Raw genomic sequence first — 18,223 nt, 5'->3', positions numbered from 1 at the left:
TTAGCCCATTTCCCTTTGGTGATTAGAAATGACTTCTACTTCCTTTGATTTTACAAAGTGTTCTTTTATGCAATTTCTACAGGTTCCTGATTTTTTAAAAGAAATTTTGCCCTCTCATTACTCAGATTCCTCCATTAAGCTCTCTACCTGTCCATTTTTTTTTGCTGCATGCTAACTAACCTTCTCTCCCCGCCACCCCAGCTGTTGAGGTGAAGAGCTCACTTTGTAAGCTCTGTTCTTTATTTCATATTCCCTTGCATCACATGCTTGTAGTCCATTTCTTGAGACGGGCGTATATATGCTCTGTCCTCGTTTTCTCCAGCTCTTTCCATTGACTTTCTGTCTAGGAATAGTTTCCAATTCACTTCAGTTGAATCATATCTCAACACTGACTGTGGGTCTATATTTTCTCCAATATTCCTAATTCTAACTGAGTTATAAATGCTGTACAAATGTTTTCCAGTTGCCAGCCTTTTGTGTATTCTGTGCATTCTACACTTTGCACTGTTTCTGTCCCAATGCTGCACTTTTAGAATCCTGTTGTTAGGATATTATTGTTTTATATCTGAGAAATTTGCCTGCAAATTTGGTCTTTTGGCTCCCTGTGACTTTCAGTAACCTTCTATGCAGTGGACTGCTCATAATTCCTCTGCGCAATCTGTTTACCTCATTGATTGATTTTTAGCATGTCATTGTTCCACACAATGGTGATCATTTCCTAAACTAATATTACTACTAAAGGTCCTCCTCAGGTTACAAATGTGTGCCTTATGGACAGCCATACATATGAACAGGCGTTTGGGAGATCAGCAACATGGATGGAGATGAATTTGCTGGCTGCTGCAGGTATCTTCTGAGAGGTGGAAGCAGGTCATTTCTACATGCCTTCTCTGCTCTAGGCAGAGCTGGGAGCACTGCAGGCTCACTCAGTCATTGAGATGGTGAGGCCAGCTGACAGCCTCTCTTCCTGTGCCTGCCCTCTCTCCCACATGTTTTGTTTTCAATTTATGGATGGTCTGAGTTACAAACAGTGGTCAGGGACCCTGTTGTAACCCGGGGATTATCTGCCTTTTTAAATCTTCCCTTGTCTGAATGTAGGGATCCTGCCATTCTTTATTATGACTACTTGTTTTCATTGTAAACTATTACATATCCAGTGGTTGCCTTTTTCCCGGTCTTTATTTCCTCTGCTTCTCAACCATAACAAATTAATCCCCATCCAACTTTACAAATCTCTCTCCATTTAAAATAAAGATTTGGACGACTTGTTCTCTGTTCAGTCTAGATTAAATATACAACAGGAAACTTCCTTATAAGGGTGACATGACAGCTCTCTTAATCATATTCCTCCTTCAGCCCTTTGCCTTCCCACCCTATCACCTAGCTTCTCACATTATTCCCTTTTTACTCCCCTGCTCTGTCCTCCTGCCAGTCAGTTGTTGATCCTCTTCCTCCCCCTACTTTTATTGTGGGCCCCTCCTTTTCCAGTCCTGATCATTGCACAAAACTCAAACTCTTCATTTTCCTCTGTAAATGCTGCCTGGCCCACTGAGTTCTTCCAGCACTTTGTGTCTGTGATTTCTTATAAAGCAGTTCATCACAGTTTTGATGAAGTTCAGTTGTAGAGGTTCACCTTCCCGAAGACTAATGCCAATTCCTAGTCAATCAACAATTGTCCTCCTGCATTATTTGTCAGCTGTGAAGTAAATTTTCTTTGTCAATCTCACAAAGATAGGCACTAGCAGTAAATAGATATTATATGTTTTTGAGGTCTTCTTTAATCTCTCCCCAGATCTCTGTAATCCAGCTAGCTGCAGGAAGCCATCCACACTTGTAGTTGTGTATATCAGGCCCAAAACTTTGAGGTGCTCATTACTCAGCGTCTGCAACTGTTGTACTGCAGCTGAATGCCTACATCCCAAATGTTGTGCCTTTTCGGTGTCAATCCAATTACATTGTGTCAAAATAGGCCCTGCCCTGAACATCCAGACAATCAAAAGATATTAATTGTTGATGTTTGACATTCACGAACACAAAAACATACCTCTTTTCAGATTTCTTTAAAAGACAAATAGTGAAAATGCTTGAAGTTCAGCCTTATACTTTTGTTCAGAACTGAATGAACATGTGCATCAAAATGGTAGTGGAAAATTACTGTATTTCAAGCCTTCACTTTTGAAATTTCCAGTTGACAGCCCTCCCTTCCCAACTGTGGTAACGTAGGAATAAAATCATCATCTGCTGAGTGATTTTTTTTTTTAAACTGCTTTTGAGGAACACTCGTGCTTCAGCCACCATTTTAAAGGTTATGTTCAGTTCTCCATGTAGGGAATATGAATGTTTACCTCCAGCTCTGTAGAGATAGCTAATAATATTCCTTCAAGCCAATTAATGTGAGAATTTTAATCAAGATTTTAAAAATCCAGCTCTGCTAGCGCAAATTTTTTTTAATAAACTTGTGAATAAAAATCTTGTTGGCTATTAATAAGCTTATTTTTGCATGATTTGGTTTGTAGTAGATCATAAGTTTATAGGTATTTAGTGAGGGTCACCATTTCATGTTGACCAATATTTAGAAAGTGATGTTTGTTCTGTATTAATTGGGTTGTCATTTCAAATAATGCCGCTACACAAAAATTTACAAGGGATATACAAAACAAAATGTCAGGTTTTTTTTTGGACAGTGCTAATGTTTATTTGTGGAGAATTTATCTGATCCAGGCATAGAAAATTAATGATAAACTTCACCCAGGGATAATGTTATCTCTTACTTTTGAGAGGTAGCAATAATTGTTTTCTTTTTGCAACCATTTTCTTGCCTCTTCTGAAAGCATTGAATCCTTGTTGGATTGTTGCTCCTTGCAGCAGTTTGATCATAAAATGCTTACATGCAGTTATAATTGGTATTAGGATATCCTACTGTTCCTGAGGGGATTTGCATCATCTAGTTCGAGGAAAAAATACTTAGATTTAATCTAAACTGAAGCTGGTGCATATGACTGATATTTAGCCATTAAACTAAAAATGCAAAGCACATTGTTTTTATTTTAAGTAATCCTGAAATTAAAATAATCATGTTGGAGCAAGAAGGCTTTTTAATGACGTCTTTATTGTCTGAAGTATCAAGATAGGGAGGGGAAAATTGTTAAGTTACTAAATTCTTGAAGGACTTGGGGAAGTATTAAAAAATAGTGTCCCAGGTAGTTTCAGTATTGCTTTTTCTCATAACAGCTCGTCAAGGTTTCTCAGTGAAGTGTTTTGGGAATATTTTGCTTCAGGGTTTTGTGTTGGTGTTCATTTATGGAATGTATTCAGTGCAAAGAATAAACCTGAAAGCTCTGGGCATATCAAGGGATGATGGGACAGTGAGAATGTTGAATTAATTTTGAAGTTCAGCCATGATTGTATGAATAGGAGAGCTGTGTGGCCTACTGTTTAAGGTTTAAAGTGTTTTTCTTAAAACAAATTCTCATAAAATCTGGTCGTCCAAACTTGTGTAAGTGTTCAACCAAAAATGTTTTTGTGAAGAATGATATTGAAGTCCAACATAAAACAGTTGTAAATTTTTCACAGTTAAGAATATTTGCTTCAAAATAAGCCTATAACCATCATGAGATGGTTCCAAATTCAGTGTGGGTTATCTGGGACTTTTGCTTGGCGTATTCCTTCATCTGTAAGTGCATGAAAATTAGAAACATTAAATTTAAAATTGAAGTGTCATTTTTAAGTGTCTTCCATATGTGACAACTGAATCCCATGTTTCTGTAAGATGTATTTATTACTGTTGTTGTCTCCCTCCCCCTTTTCAGGTCTCCATGCTGTACACCATGAACCGTTGCCCAACAGAGGGCAAACAGGTAACCTGTTATGGGACCACTGCCAGTGGCAGTATATAACTAAACATTAAGAATTATATGAAAACATTTCCCATATTTTCTTTTCCTGTGTCCCAAGGCTTGCCATTAATTTTCAGTGCTATCCCAGACACTCATGCTGAATTTGGAGAATTCACATGGTGGTTATGAGCATCCCATAGCATTATGCCAAATATGTTTAATCTACAAAAAAAACAGTGGGCTTTCTAGCTGCGTATGCTTACGAAGTGAATGAGCGAAGCAGGGAGCATTTAAGCATGTATAAGTGAGTTCGGTGATTACAGCAACTGGAAGAACAGATTTAGCAGCAGTAGTGTAATCAGTCATTGGAAAAAAAGTACTGTTTTAACTTCAAAATACGACAATAGGGTGGAGAACCTGATGGCACCATATTTTAAAATTACATTTTAAAAGTTGCAATAATGTAAATCCAAATGAAACAAATGTTATATTTTTGCTATTTATTTTAAGCACATTTCTCTATTTTACAATGGTAGCCATGACTTTATTTTGATTTATTGTGCAGGTATAAACACTTCTCTTAATGGGAGTATGTAATATAATGGAAAACTTTACTAAATCCATCCCTGCAGTTGCCTAATGTCCACAGCTGTGCAGTTTCTAATGGGTCATTGGCATTATAGCTAGAATTGGAAGCCTGCATGTTTAGTTCCTGATTATCTACAGTCTGCAATGTTGTTACCTGGGACAGCATGACCATCTGCACTAGCAATGAACAGCTAATTTTGTACTAGAAACATTACATTGTAACTTTTTTTTGCCACAACAATTTGTCATCCTGATTTCTCCCTTTCCCATATTTTATGAAATATTATGTTCTTTTTGGGAATGTTTTATAGACACTATTGACTTAAGCTGGCTGCATATACTTGCATCTAGTGGAGGGAACGGGTAGCCATTAAGCCTCTTAACATGTTGCACCATTTGATGAGACCGTGGCTGATGTAACCCATTTCTGTTTACCATTACTCTATTAAGTATGTTAGCAAATCTGTGTAAATATGATCTTGTATCAAATACTGTATGTGGAAGAATTTTATGCTTCCACCATCTTAACATGTACTTTCGAACTTTACTCTCAAAAGATGTGCCTTTAAGTTTTTGTTCTATGCTCCTGTTAATACCCTGGAAACCTATTGCTCCATAATCTGCAAAGGCAATACTTTGCATAAGCATTCTTTGTATGTTAACCTTTGGAATTAAGATGTCATGCTGGTTGAGATGCACAGTTTTTTTTTCTCCAAGGGGTATACTACCTTTTGGCCTTTGCTGCTGTTTCAAAGCCAAACACAAATTAGAAGAACAGCACCTCATCTCTTATTCCAGCTCATCAACTTCCCAGTCCAGATAACCTCTACTCTGCTAATGCCACACAATCCCAGTTTTGTTCTCCTCCCCCACCCGATTCTTTCTACCCATCTACCACACACTGCTCGCTGGTTCCTATCTTTCCCAACTAGCTTCATCTGCCCATCATCCCTCCCTTGTCTGATTCCACTTATCAACAGCTTGATCGATAAGATTCCAAAATCTGCAGCTTTTGCTATTCCCTTTTCTCAGTTCCTTCACCTCTGCCACATCTGTTCCTAAGATGAGGCTTTCCTTTCCAGGAAATCAGAGATGTTCTGCTTCAAAGGATGGGGTTTCCCTTCCTTCACCGTTGATGCTGCCCTCACCTGCATGTCCTCCATTTCCCAGACATCTGCGCTCACCCCATCTTCTCCCCCCACCACTCTCTGCTTTTCACAGGGATCACTCCCTCATGACACCCTCGCCAATTTGGCCCTTCCCATTAATTTCCCCTTTGGCAAATTAACCTGCAAGTTACAGAAATGCTACATCTGCCCATTCACCTCTTCCTTTGCCACCATTCAGGACCCCAAACAGTCCTTCCAGGTGAGTCAACATTTCACCTGCATATCTATTGTATTCGGTGCTCCCAAGCTAGCCTGCTCTGCATTGGTGAGATCCAGCGTAAGGTGGGGAACTGCTTTGTCGAACACCTCAGCTCCATCTGCCAAAAGTGGATTTTCCCGGTGGCCAACCATTTAAATTCCTATCCCCATTCCCATCCCAACATCTTGGTCCATGGCCTCTTTTGACACAATCATGCTACTATCAGGTGGAGGAGCAACAACTTGTATTCCATCTGGGTAGACTCCAACCTGATGGCATGAGCATTGATTTTTCCAATTTATTTATCCTCAATAAACAGTTTATCCTCAATTTAGCCCTTCTTCAGTTTTCCACTCTGGCTCTTCTCTCATCTCTTCGCCTGTCACCTTCCCCAGTACACTCATCCTTCCCTGTCTCCCATGGTCCACTCTCCTTTCTGATCGGGTCCTTCTGCAGCCCTTTCACTTTCCTACCCACTAACCATTGTCTCCTGATTCCATTCCACCTTCCCCAACTGGCTGCACCAGCCCACCACCACCACCACTACCTCTCTTGTTCATACTTATCATCTGCCTTCTACCTCATTCCTTCCCCTCACCTTATACCCTCTCAGCCCTGATTCAGTGTCTAAATACTGTCGATCTCTGCCTCTGTGGATAATGCCTGAACTACTGAATTCTTGTTACAGGTTACAGCATCTGCAGTTTTTTTGCACCTCCAATTTGTGGTCCTTAATATTTTTTTCTCAACCATTTGCCACATCATTCTTGTGATAATTCAGTTCGTGAATACCTGTTTCCTAATCCTTTGCCTGTTGTCATTTAGCTCCTCTGTTTCACTTGTTCACTTTGCTTGCTGCCTTCAGTTTATTTTCTCCCTTCAAATTTTGGCTTTGTCACTTCCTCTCCACTCTGCATCTTTCTTCTGGTATTCTTTTATTTATTTTCTTTTGTTTTTGTTAATATCTTTTCTGCAACTCTGGATTGTTGAGTTGAGAAAGAATGGAGCATCCATGCTGGTGTGCAAACAGCAGTGGGTCTTGTGATAAAGAAAAAAGCTTTGTGTGATTGACAATAGCAACCATTTCAATAGAAACTACTTGAGCACGGCTGTGTTCTGCCATGTTCTAAAGTTAATTTTAGATCAATAGAATCTATGTTTACATCGTGAACTTTATCGTGTTTGGCTGTCAAATTGACATTTTTTTGACATTTCCACCATTTTGTGTAAACTTCCCTATTTACAGTATGTTGTGGTTTAGTGTAATGTTTAAATGAAAAAAAAACACAGATTATGTTAATATAACATTGAAATTTGAACAGGAACATAATCTCACGTGGACTTTGCAAGATCAATAGCTCCATACTACTGGCATCTCTGTTTATAATGAACTCAACTAATGCTGTTGCTTTGCAAGAATACAACAGGGTCATCTATAGCACTTTTCTTATTTGGGATAACGGATTAAAACATTCCAGTGTTTTACATAGGTATTGGTGCCAACCTCTGTGCCTCTGGTTGGAAAGCACATTGGACCAAGGAAGGACCATGCTGCTCAAAGGAATCGTGAAAGTGATGAAAGCAGTGGTCCGACTACAACAGTTTTTGTAGGCAACATTTCTGAGAAAGCTTCTGATATGTTAATCAGGCAGTTACTGGCGGTAAGTTTGCATTTCATCCTTCTGTAATGTATGTAACTTCTAAATATTTTTCCTTCCTTCCTTCCTTTCTAAGTTGGTTTAATGTGGTGGAGTATGATTCAACATCACAGTCTTTGGTCTAGGTAAATTATTTATTTATGAGCCTAAATATTTATTGTTGGTGAGCTGTATAACAGAATATTTGTTGTTAATATGGGTGCTTTGCAAATTAGTCTGTGAAGCATATAGCAGAAGGTAGTGGGCACAAAGTCTGGGCAGTATATTTCAGTGATCTCTGCCAGTCTGGCAAGTCATCATTCAAACTAAATGAAGTGTTTGGGTGGGTGTGTGCATGTTGCAAAGATATTTCATGCTTTAAAACAGTTTGTTTCAGACCCACACCAGGGATGTAGGTTGGAACATGGAGAGTTAAACCATTTAAAGTAGAGGATGCAAGGAAATTTTTGTTTTGACATGGGTATAGAGCTCAGCATCATGGAGGACTTGCCCTGATATGTGTATATTAGCATCCAAAGAGGCATGTTCTTTTAACCAGATCAGGAAGGTCAATGTAGTAAATCCATGTTATATCATGCACATCATGCTCTGACAACCTCAATGGCTACTTCTGTGAACTTGCTTGCATCAGCTTTCTGATTAACTGAAGAAAAGTTTACTTTTATGTGCTTTCAAGATTATTGACAATTTCACGAATTTCCCCATCCCATCTCTCCTTGTCCCCCTCCTGCCTGTCTCTGGGAGTCCCTTTCTCTGGGGTTTGTAGTGCTCTGCCTGTTGCCTGTCCGCCAGCCACTTGCCTTTCTTGGGGCCAGTGCTCAACAGCTTTCTATTCCATATCATTCAGATAGGCTGACCAGGTAATCTGTGCTGCTTCTAACCTGTGGGAAGAGCAGCTTGGCAAGTGTCAAAGAACTTAATTGCTTCATTGTGATTGATAAGGTAAGAAAAAGGCCTACTTTCATCAATTAACCAATAGTTGGATTGGGAGTTCAATTGGCACCAATAGTGACCTCACCCCCTATGCCTACGTGTCTGTCCTTTTGATACAATGTGTATTCTGGGATGTTAAGCTTCCAATTAAGATCTTTTTTCAGCCGCATCTCAGTGATGCCTACAATGTCATACCTATCATAACTGTTACTTTATTCTGTATGCTGCGTGTATTCAAATGTAACGCCTGCAGTCCTGTATCCGTCACCCTTTTCGATTTTTTTCCCCCCACACTTACACACTGCAGCTCATCCCCTGACTGGAATTTGTCCTATCAACTGCCTGACTTTCCTCACAGTCTCAGACATCCTACCTCTCCCGGAAGTCTCCCGCAAATTGATGGTGCTACCTCCCTGAAATCAGTTTTTGCAGGGCGGGATGTCTGCAGTCTCATTACACACCACAGCTAGTTGTATACCAACTGCTTCACTCAGCTTCAGCCCTAAAAAGTGGTGAAACATACAAAATTATACAATGGTTAGAACCATATCTGGAGGTCTTCAGCAGCCTCTAATGGAAATATGAGCATTTAATCCTATAGCTCTTTTCTCTGATGCTTGGTTCTCCCACCTTCCTTCTTCCCCACTCGCCCATCTCAACTTTTTCAGTGCTTGTGTTCTGTTTTTTTATGCTGGTCATGTTAAAGTGTGTCACTGTTCATCTTTAGTGACATTTTATTTAAAAACAAACAAACATTCAATTGAATTTACTTTGTGGCATTTATTGCAATAATTCTCCCAATTTACAGAAATGTGGCTTGGTTTTAAGTTGGAAGAGAGTACAAGGAGCTTCAGGCAAGTTGCAAGGTAAGTAGAGTTCAAAGTTTCATTTTATTATTTAAGTATGTATGGAGAATAGATCTGAGGTTTGTCTTCTCCAGACAGTCATAAAATGCAGAGCACCAGAATAGTAGTTGAAATAAAGACATTCATCCCCCCTCCCCCAAACCTCCTTCCGTGCACAAAACCCACATGGAGAAACATCAAACCCCAAACCCCAATTGGCCACAGAAACAATGAACACGGGGGAAAAAATAGAACTAAAAGAGGCCAATGAACTACAGTCCAATCCATAAATCTCAGAATTTCGATAACATCTCCAAGAGCATTGGAACTCAGAGGCAGTGACTCGAACCAACGTTTCACCAGCTTGAATGTTTCTCATATCAGGTTTTAATAGCTATATTTCTACCATAGGAATCTTATTATTTGTTTTAAAAAGTACTTCACTGAAATGTGTACGCAAGACTTTAATTTCAATGTCAAATGCTGTTGGTTAGATCCAGTTGCCTTCTCAGAATGTCTGTCAGCAACTTAATAAGCAAAGTATAACCTATGGCGAAGGGCAAATTTAATTACTGGCAAATAGAGTGGAAAATATTATCCGTAATTTATCTTCGTTTCTGTGTGAAGCAAAATGTGTGGAATTTGTAAAGAAGGTATAACATTGTTATGCCGTCCCTGCATAGTTCCTCTAGTTCTGTAGATTTCAACCCTCCCATTTACTTCAGAGTGTTAGAACTAAAAATGTGCTTATCCCTCTTTTTGCATTTCAGATCATAATTGAGAAAAATCTCTTGAGAAACTTTTTCTCTTGTTGCCTCTTATTCCTGCTTTGGTTCCCAACTCTTGCCACTGGAAATATTTCTACATTATTACACTGTTAAAATTAAATGATTTTGCACATTACATATTTTTATCAGAAGCTCATTTGCTCTGAACCTCTCCAGTTGCTGCTAATAGGTAGCAAAACAGGAAAACTCCTTTGTACCCTTTCTGATGGCGGTACTCAAAAAAATTGAGCGAATGCTCTGCCTGAGGTCAGATATTTTATGAAAATCTTAGCATAGCCTAGAATTCCATATAGTTTCAATAGCTTTCTTGGATTGCCTTTTCTTTTTAGAATCAAGTAGGTCTTTCTGCAGCTTCATTCCACTTTGTACTATTTAAGCTTTTTCTTATTTTCCTCACCATAATAACTTGGTTCATACTTTTATCTGCCATGTGTCTGACAGCTGGAGTTTGTTACTTCACTCATGTTTTGATTTTAACATTTGTGTTATGAAATTAGTGTTACTTGCAAATGTTAACATTAAATTAAGTGACATCTAGGTTACTCACTTTAAACCACATCTTGGTGTTTAATTACCAAGCCCTGTCATTTAGCAAATTGAGCAAATAATTGGTTAAAATTATATGATAGGCTGCATCTAAAAGACAGTACTTCCTACAACAGCATATTGAAGTGTCAGCCCAGGTTTGTATTCATGTGCACAATCTTTTGGCTTGCTGTCAACGAGGAGGTGTAATATTTTGAGCACAGATTCCAGTACTGATCCCAGGTGCAGCACCTGTATCTTCCTTCAAGTGACACAAACATTATTTCCAGTTTTGTGCATTACATAGAAACATAGAAACATAGAAAATAGGTGCAGGAGTAGGCCATTCGGCCCTTTGAGCCTGCACCGCCATTTATTATGATCATGGCTGATCATCCAACTCAGAACCCAGCCTTCCCTCCATACCCCCTGACCCCTGTAGCCACAAGGGCCATATCTAACTTCCTTTTAAACATAGCTAATGAACTGGCCTCAACAGTTTGCTGTGGCAGAGAATTCCACAGATTCACCACTCTCTGTGTGAAGAAGTTTTTCCTAACCTCGGTCCTAAAAGGCTTCCCCTCTATCCTCAAACTGTGACCCCTCGTTCTAGACCTCCCCAACATCGGGAACAATCTTCCCGCATCTAGCCTGTCCAATCCCTTTAGGATCTTATACGTTTCAATCAGATCCCCCCTCAATCTTCTAAATTCCAACGAGTACAAGCCCAGTTCATCCAGTCTTTCTTCATATGAAAGACCTGCCATCCCAGGAATCAATCTGGTGAACCTTCTTTGTACTCCCTCTATGGCAAAGATGTCTTTCCTCAGATTAGGAGACCAAAACTGCACACAATACTCCAGGTGTGGTCTCACCAAGGCCTTGTACAACTGCAGTAGTACCTCCCTGCTCCTGTACTCGAATCCTCTCGCTATAAATGCCAGCATACCGTTCGCCTTTTTCACCGCCTGCTGTACCTGCATGCCCACTTTCAATGACTGGTGTATAATGACACCCAGGTCTCGTTGCACCTCCCCTTTTCCTAATCGGCCACCATTCAGATAATAATCTGTTTTCCTATTTTTGCCACCAAAGTGGATAACTTCACATTTATCCACATTAAATTGCATCTGCCATGAGTTTGCCCACTCACCCAACCTATCCAAGTCACCCTCAGTTGAAGATTTTGTTCCCGTGTATTCCATTAAATGCTGCTTGGATGACAAATAGGTTTGTAAATCAAAGATGTGCTCCAGAGATTCAGTTATTGTGGAAATGCATTAATTGAACTTTCTTATATCAAAATATCAAAGGATTGCTGTTTAATCTTGATATGAAAAGTGTGCATTTCTCATTTCAATTCTGTGATTTCAGAAACTTTTTGGAGGTACTGCGGATAACTGGGCAGTGAAATTATTGTAGTTTTAACAACTTAAAATCCAAATGTCATATATTGCTTGTGTTAATACATCTGTTGTTTCTCTAGCATTCGGATTTTGTGAGTATAAGGAGCCAGAATCTACTCTGCGAGCTTTAAGGTTATTGCATGAACTCCAAGTAGGAGACAAAAAGCTGCTTGTAAAAGTAGATGCAAAGACCAAAGCCCAGCTGGATGAATGGAAGGCCAAAAAGAAAGGAGTCAATGGAGTAGGTTGGATTTTTATTTTTTCCCATTTATATTCAAAAACTTAAGCAATATTTGAAGTGTTCTTTTTTAAAATGCTGACTTGATATTTGAACTGAAAAAGTTAATGCTGTAGATATTCAACAGGTGAGTCAATGTTTGTGAGGAGAGAAATGGTGTGAATGACCTTTCATCAGAACTTGATAATATTTATAAATTTAAAGTGCAATAAGATTGGGTTCTGTGTAATTATGCATTATGGTGGTATTAAATAAGCATTATGTATAATACCAAATTTTACACTGTGGTTAGATTACTGGGTAAAGAATCCAGAGGCTTGAATTAACTTGCGAGACAATTATAAATCCCAATGTGGCAGATGTGGAAATTAAATTTAGGTTAAAAGTGTGGATTTGTTTATAACTGCTAGTGTATGTGCACTATATAACGGCTTATTAAAAGCCATTTTTACTCACTCATGTTCCCAGAGGAAAAAGAAATCTGCTCTAATCAGTTTGGCTTAATTGTAATTCCAGGTGCATACCAGTTGATCAGCTCTTGCCTGTCCGCTGTAATGGTGTGAAAATCCACTCAGTTCAAAACAGCTGCATTCAGTCACAATAACAGAGGCCAAAATCAACCTTGGCACTGGACCTTTCAAGAATCACTAGATTCTGGAATGATTCCAAAAGACTGGAAATTGCAAATGTCAGTCCACTCTCAAGAAGGGAGAGGGGTAAAAGAAAGGAGGCTATAGGCTAATTAGTCTAATCTCAGTGGTAGGGAAGATGTTGGAGTTAATTATTAAGGATGAGGACTCTGGGTACTTGGAAGTATGTGGTAAAATAGGAATTCCTTGAAGAAATAACAAGCAGGATAGGCAACGGAGAATCGGTTGATGTTGTGTACTTAGATTTTCAGAAGGCCTTTGACAAGATGCCACACGTGAGGCTGCTTAAGCTATGAGCCTATGCTATGACAAAAATGATTCTAGCATGCATAAAGCAGTCAGTGAATGGGAGGAGGCAAAGCATGGGAATAAAGGGAGCCTTTTTTGTGTTGGGCACGTGGCCAAGTGGTTAAAGCTTTCGTCTAGTGATCTGAAGGTCGCTAGTTCGAGCCTCCGCTGTGGCAGAGTGTTTGTGCCCTTGAGCAAGGCACTTAATCACACATTGCTCTAGTCTGTGCGAGGAGTGGCGCCCCACATAGACTTCCAATCTGCGCCTTGTAAGGCGTGAAAATGCCCAACGCAGGCCTCTCATGGTCTGAGTCGACGTTCCCTCGCTCCCTCCCTGGACGTTCCCTTCCTTTTTGGTTGGCCGCCGATGAATAGTGGTGCTCCACAGGGGTCTGTGTTGGGACTGATTCTTTTTACATTATATGTCAATGATTTGGATGACGGAATTGATGGCTTGTTGCATTTGATGGCTCGGCCTGTATTCACTAGAATTCAGAAAAATAAGGGGTGACCTCATTGAAACCCATCAAATGGTGGAAAGCCTTGATAGTGTGGATGTGGAGAGGATGTTTCCTCTGGTGGAAGAATCTAAGAGCAGAGGAGCCTCAGAAAAATAGAACATCTTTTTAAAACGGAGAAGGAGGAATTCCTTTAGCCAGAGAGTGGGTGAATCTGTGGAATTCTTTGCCACAGGCAGCTGTGGATCCAAGTCTTTATATCTAAGGCAGAAGTTGATTGTTGATTGTCAGGGCATGAAGGGATACGAGGAGAAGGCAGATTGGGGCTGAGAGGAAAATTGGATCAGCCATGGTGAAATGGTAGAACAGACTCGATGGGCCAAATGGCCTAATTCTATTCCTGTATCTTATGGACTTGTGGTCTTTTCCTGAGGAGTGTGGTAGGATCCATGGAAAATGTACGGAACTGGTTCAACTTGGAACAATGGGAGTACTGGAGAGCGATCTCAGCTGTGAGAGGAGAATACAGCCTTAAGTCTGGCCTTTCTTGAATTGGGGCCCTCCATTGGTTGGGGTTGACCGTGGATGTTGCATCCCAGCTGTCTACGTGATAGACAAGCCTGGGCAAGATGATATGGAGAGCAGGTGTTGCCCATGTAGCAGGCTCCCCCTCTCCACACAGCTGATGACTCCAAAGTAGTGGCAGAGACCAATACAGTTTGACACCACTATCATTGCAGGAGTTGCCAGTCAGCGTTGAACTGAACGTAGGACTCCAGCCTTGAATTTTTCCTCGGCCTTTACTCCCAAAGCTTTCCCCATGAGTGGGTACAGCCGCAAAGCGGCAGAGGTCTGAAATCAGACTTTTTCTTCTAGATGAGCTACCAACCGCAGCTGGTAAGCCCCATCTGTCTGGTGACTGGTTTTAAGGCACCACTAGCCCCTCATGGTCGATAGAAACAGTTTTGCTGGGCTTAGCCTAGCCACATGTGAAGGCCAGGAGCTGAACTTTGTAGTCAGAGATTGTTTGAGGTACACCATTAGGAACCAATAGGTAGAGGGAGCCTTTCCCCACCAACACCCCTGGCTATAACAACCTTTAGGAAGCACTTAGCATGGACAATTAACAGCCTCATTCTTTTCATTGGCAGAGCCCCTTGTTAAAATGCAAAAATCATATCAAATATTTGCAATGAAATTCAATCAGTGGTACTGCAGATCATCTCTTTGATCTGAGGTTGCCATGATCTGGCCTTAGGAGGGGAATTCATTTCCTCCTATTACCAAGAAATGGCCAAGACACTAGGTCTAGGTACTTCCTTGCTGCAGTCCTGAAGATTTGAGCTGTAGAAATAGTGGCATCCCTAGACAAACTTTTCTAGTACAGGTATAGCATAGCATCTACCTGACATTTTGTAAAATGGCCTAAGTATCTCTTAACCACACAAAAATCTAGAAAATCCAATCATCTTAACTGACCAATCAGCCTTTCCATAGCCAACAGCACTGCTACCAAGTAGTATTTGGTCAGTAAAAATGTGCTCACTGATTCACAATTTGTGTTACTTTCTAGTCTCCTTTTAGCTTTAGTTCAAACTTGAAACCCAGGTGAGGGGAGGATTATTTCCTTTAGATTAAGACAGCTTTTACCTATTGCATCAAGAAACACCACTAAATCCCAAGTCAATGGGCATCAAAGGAAAGAGAATTATGACTCTCACAAAAGGAGATTGCTGAGTGTAGAGTTTACTGTTATCTTCGCTTGCTACAACGTAAGGTTAGAAACAGGTGTTTGTTGAACAGAAGTGAACTTTTTACAGTCATAACTCGTGAAAATTGAGCGAGCATTCTGCTTCTGAATGCTTTCAACTTGGGCTGATATGACATATTACGTCTGTGCCATAGGTCAGGCAATAGCATGGTTCAGGCCTAGGTCTCTCTTTCCGCCATTACAGACATTTACACCACACGCTGCATCTGTAAAGCAAACAGCATTATGAAGGACCCCACGCACCTCTCATACAAACTCATCTCCCTCCTGCCATCTGGCAAAAGGCACCGAAGTATTTGGGCTTTCACGACCAGACTATGTAACAGTTTCTTCCCCCAAGCCATCAGGTTCCTCAATACCCAGAGCCTGGTCTGACACCAGCCTACTGCCCGCTACTGTGCATATTGTCTTGTTTATTATTTATTGTAATGCCTGTACTGTTTTGTGCACTTTATGCGGTCCTGGGTAGGTCTGTAGTCTAGTGTAGTTTTGTGTTGTTTTACGTAGTTAAGTGTAGTTTTTGTATTGTTCATGTAGCACCATGGTCCTGAAAAACATTGTCTCGTTTTTTCTGTGTACTGTACCAGCAGTTATGGTCGAAATGACAATAAAAAGTGACTTGACTTGACCAAATCCCAACCTTAACATTAACATCATTACCATTGCTAGCAACTTCCTTATTGACCAGAACCTTAGCTGTACTTGTCACACCCAGGAATGGGTCAGAGGCTGGAAAGTATGAAGTGAATCCTAAAATCCAGGCCAAAATAAGTACCCTTTTCACAATAAACATTTACTTACATAACTTGGTAGCTGTGTGCACCATCTAAATAATGCCCCACCATTATTCAGTTAGGAATTGGCAATAAATAGTAATTCCTACCAAGTACTACCTCATCCAATAAATGAATAAAGTAATAAATGAGTTTCAAAAGCTAGAAAACATTTATCATATGTAAAATGGAAGCAATAAAATGTTTCATTGAAAAGTAAATGATTATGTCCAAGTGGAGATGAAAGTTTGAAATTAATAGTAGTTGAGTTTATTTACATTTAAAAAATGAACGCTTATTTGATGAGATTCTGGGAAGGAGTGTTTCAGGATGGAATAGGTTGGCCTGTGAGGGAGCCCATTATTTATTTACTTAGGATGGCAGTTCAGCAGGAGTAATTGATCCCATTTTGTCCCATTGGATTTGGCATGTGGACTTCGAGCTATTACTGGTTCAGCTTTTTGCTATATCTAAGAAACCAGATTTGTTATTTAGCCCCAGTGGGTAAAGAAGCGCATTGTTGAAAATAAGTTTATGATATGAAGATAGTGGTTAAAATGATTTGCCAGAAAATGTATTTAAAGAAATAAATAGGCCATGCCATGTCATACAGGAATTTCACATTTGTATTGTGAAGCCTTTTGAGCAAAAGAAGTTATATTCTCAAGTTAGTCTTACAGTTTTTCAAATCCGGGCAGACAGTTACGTAGCGAGTTCATAAATAATTTCAAAAGTAAAAGCAAAATCTGGTCTCTTGAATTCATATTAATGCACTCTACAAGAATACCTAAGAGGCATTTTTTTCAGCTAGGAAATGCTTAACTACGTACTTGGCAGATTTTCAACATAATAATAAGTATTATTTTAATTGTTGCTGCATTCTGAAGGATACAAAAACAGAGGATTCGTCTGATGATGTTGTGGATGAGGAAACTAAGAGGAGAGATCAGATTGTAAAAGGAGCAATAGAAGGATTAATAAGAGAATACTCCAGTGAATTAAATGCACCTTCCCAAGATCAAGATTCACATCCTAGAAAGAAGAAAAAAGAAAAGAAAGAGGAGGTATTTCAATGTAGATATATTGTATATCCTTTATTTTAAATTCTCAATTGATGATTAACATAAAATTAAGTTCTAAGTTCAAAAATATTGATGACTGCTTGTTACAGTGGTATAAGGATATATTTTTCTTTTTTGAAGTAAGGGCAATTATATCATGGAAATTTTAATAGTTTCAATCAATAGATGAAATGTTGATTTATAGTTTAAATAAAAAGCTCTCTCTGAGAATTGGCATTGAATATAAGTGTTGCAATTTTTTCCCAAATAATAATTCTTATAGAAGAATAGCAGTGCATTTTGTGTTAAATGACCAAAAATTGAAAAGTGGTGTTCAGAAGAACCTGTACGTCCTTGTACTCAGTGGTAGGTTTAGCAAGGTAAATGGTATATTGGCCTTCACTGGAATTGGAGAATTGGGGAAAATCATAAATTTCTCATATTATAGTTGCATGGGACCTGCATCTGAAACAATGTATGCAGAGCTAATCTCCATACCGAAGGAAAGATATGCTTGTGACAGGAATGCTAGATGGGTTCACTGGATTGATTCCTCTGGAACTAGGGCAGTTGCTCAATGAGGGGGGACTTAAAGGTTAGATACATAATTCCTGTCATGCTTTGAAGCAAGGTAATTTTATTGGAACTTGTTTTTGAGATTTAACAGAATGATGCTTCTATTGGCTGGGGTGGGTAGACCAGGGCTATTTGGAAGTTGGTTATTTTGGAAGCTGAGGTCCCACTATTGTTCTACATGAAACTAATTTGAACTTTCAACTAGTTAAATTTCAAATGATAATGACATGGATATGAAAGCTTTAAGAGAGATGATAAGCAAGCTAAAAGATGGAAGAAGGAAATCAAAAATGTAGTTTATCTTGTGACAGTGTGCATTTGAAAGGAGCTGCAAGTAATAGCCATGTGTAGACTTGTCTGTGTATTGAAAACTGCAAATTATAGGGTTAAGGAACTGAACATTGTCAAGCTACTTTTGTACTAGAGCTGCTTGATTAAATGTGACAGCTGTGGTTAACTCC

General features: G+C 39.5%; 1 protein-coding gene across 11 annotated transcripts in view; it reads left to right on the top strand.

Moving 5' to 3' along the window:
- The window catches only part of rbm25b (RNA binding motif protein 25b), an 81,721-nt gene that overhangs the window by 33,592 nt on the left and 29,906 nt on the right, over positions 1-18,223 (top strand). For 9 of the 11 annotated variants that reach the window (XM_063053558.1, XM_063053596.1, XM_063053606.1 and 6 more), the window contains 5 exons: positions 3,810-3,857; positions 7,283-7,453; positions 9,192-9,249; positions 12,028-12,188; positions 17,013-17,189. In XM_063053558.1, coding sequence (XP_062909628.1) covers positions 3,810-3,857; positions 7,283-7,453; positions 9,192-9,249; positions 12,028-12,188; positions 17,013-17,189 — 615 coding nt within the window. The remainder of the gene's footprint in view (positions 1-3,809; positions 3,858-7,282; positions 7,454-9,191; positions 9,250-12,027; positions 12,189-17,012; positions 17,190-18,223) is intronic. The other 2 variants (XM_063053615.1, XM_063053581.1) reach the window with 1 other exon arrangement.

Source organism: Mobula hypostoma, chromosome 1, assembly GCF_963921235.1.
Source record: "Mobula hypostoma chromosome 1, sMobHyp1.1, whole genome shotgun sequence".
Classification (NCBI taxonomy): domain Eukaryota; kingdom Metazoa; phylum Chordata; class Chondrichthyes; order Myliobatiformes; family Myliobatidae; genus Mobula; species Mobula hypostoma.
This window is presented reverse-complemented; position numbering and strand designations above follow the sequence as displayed.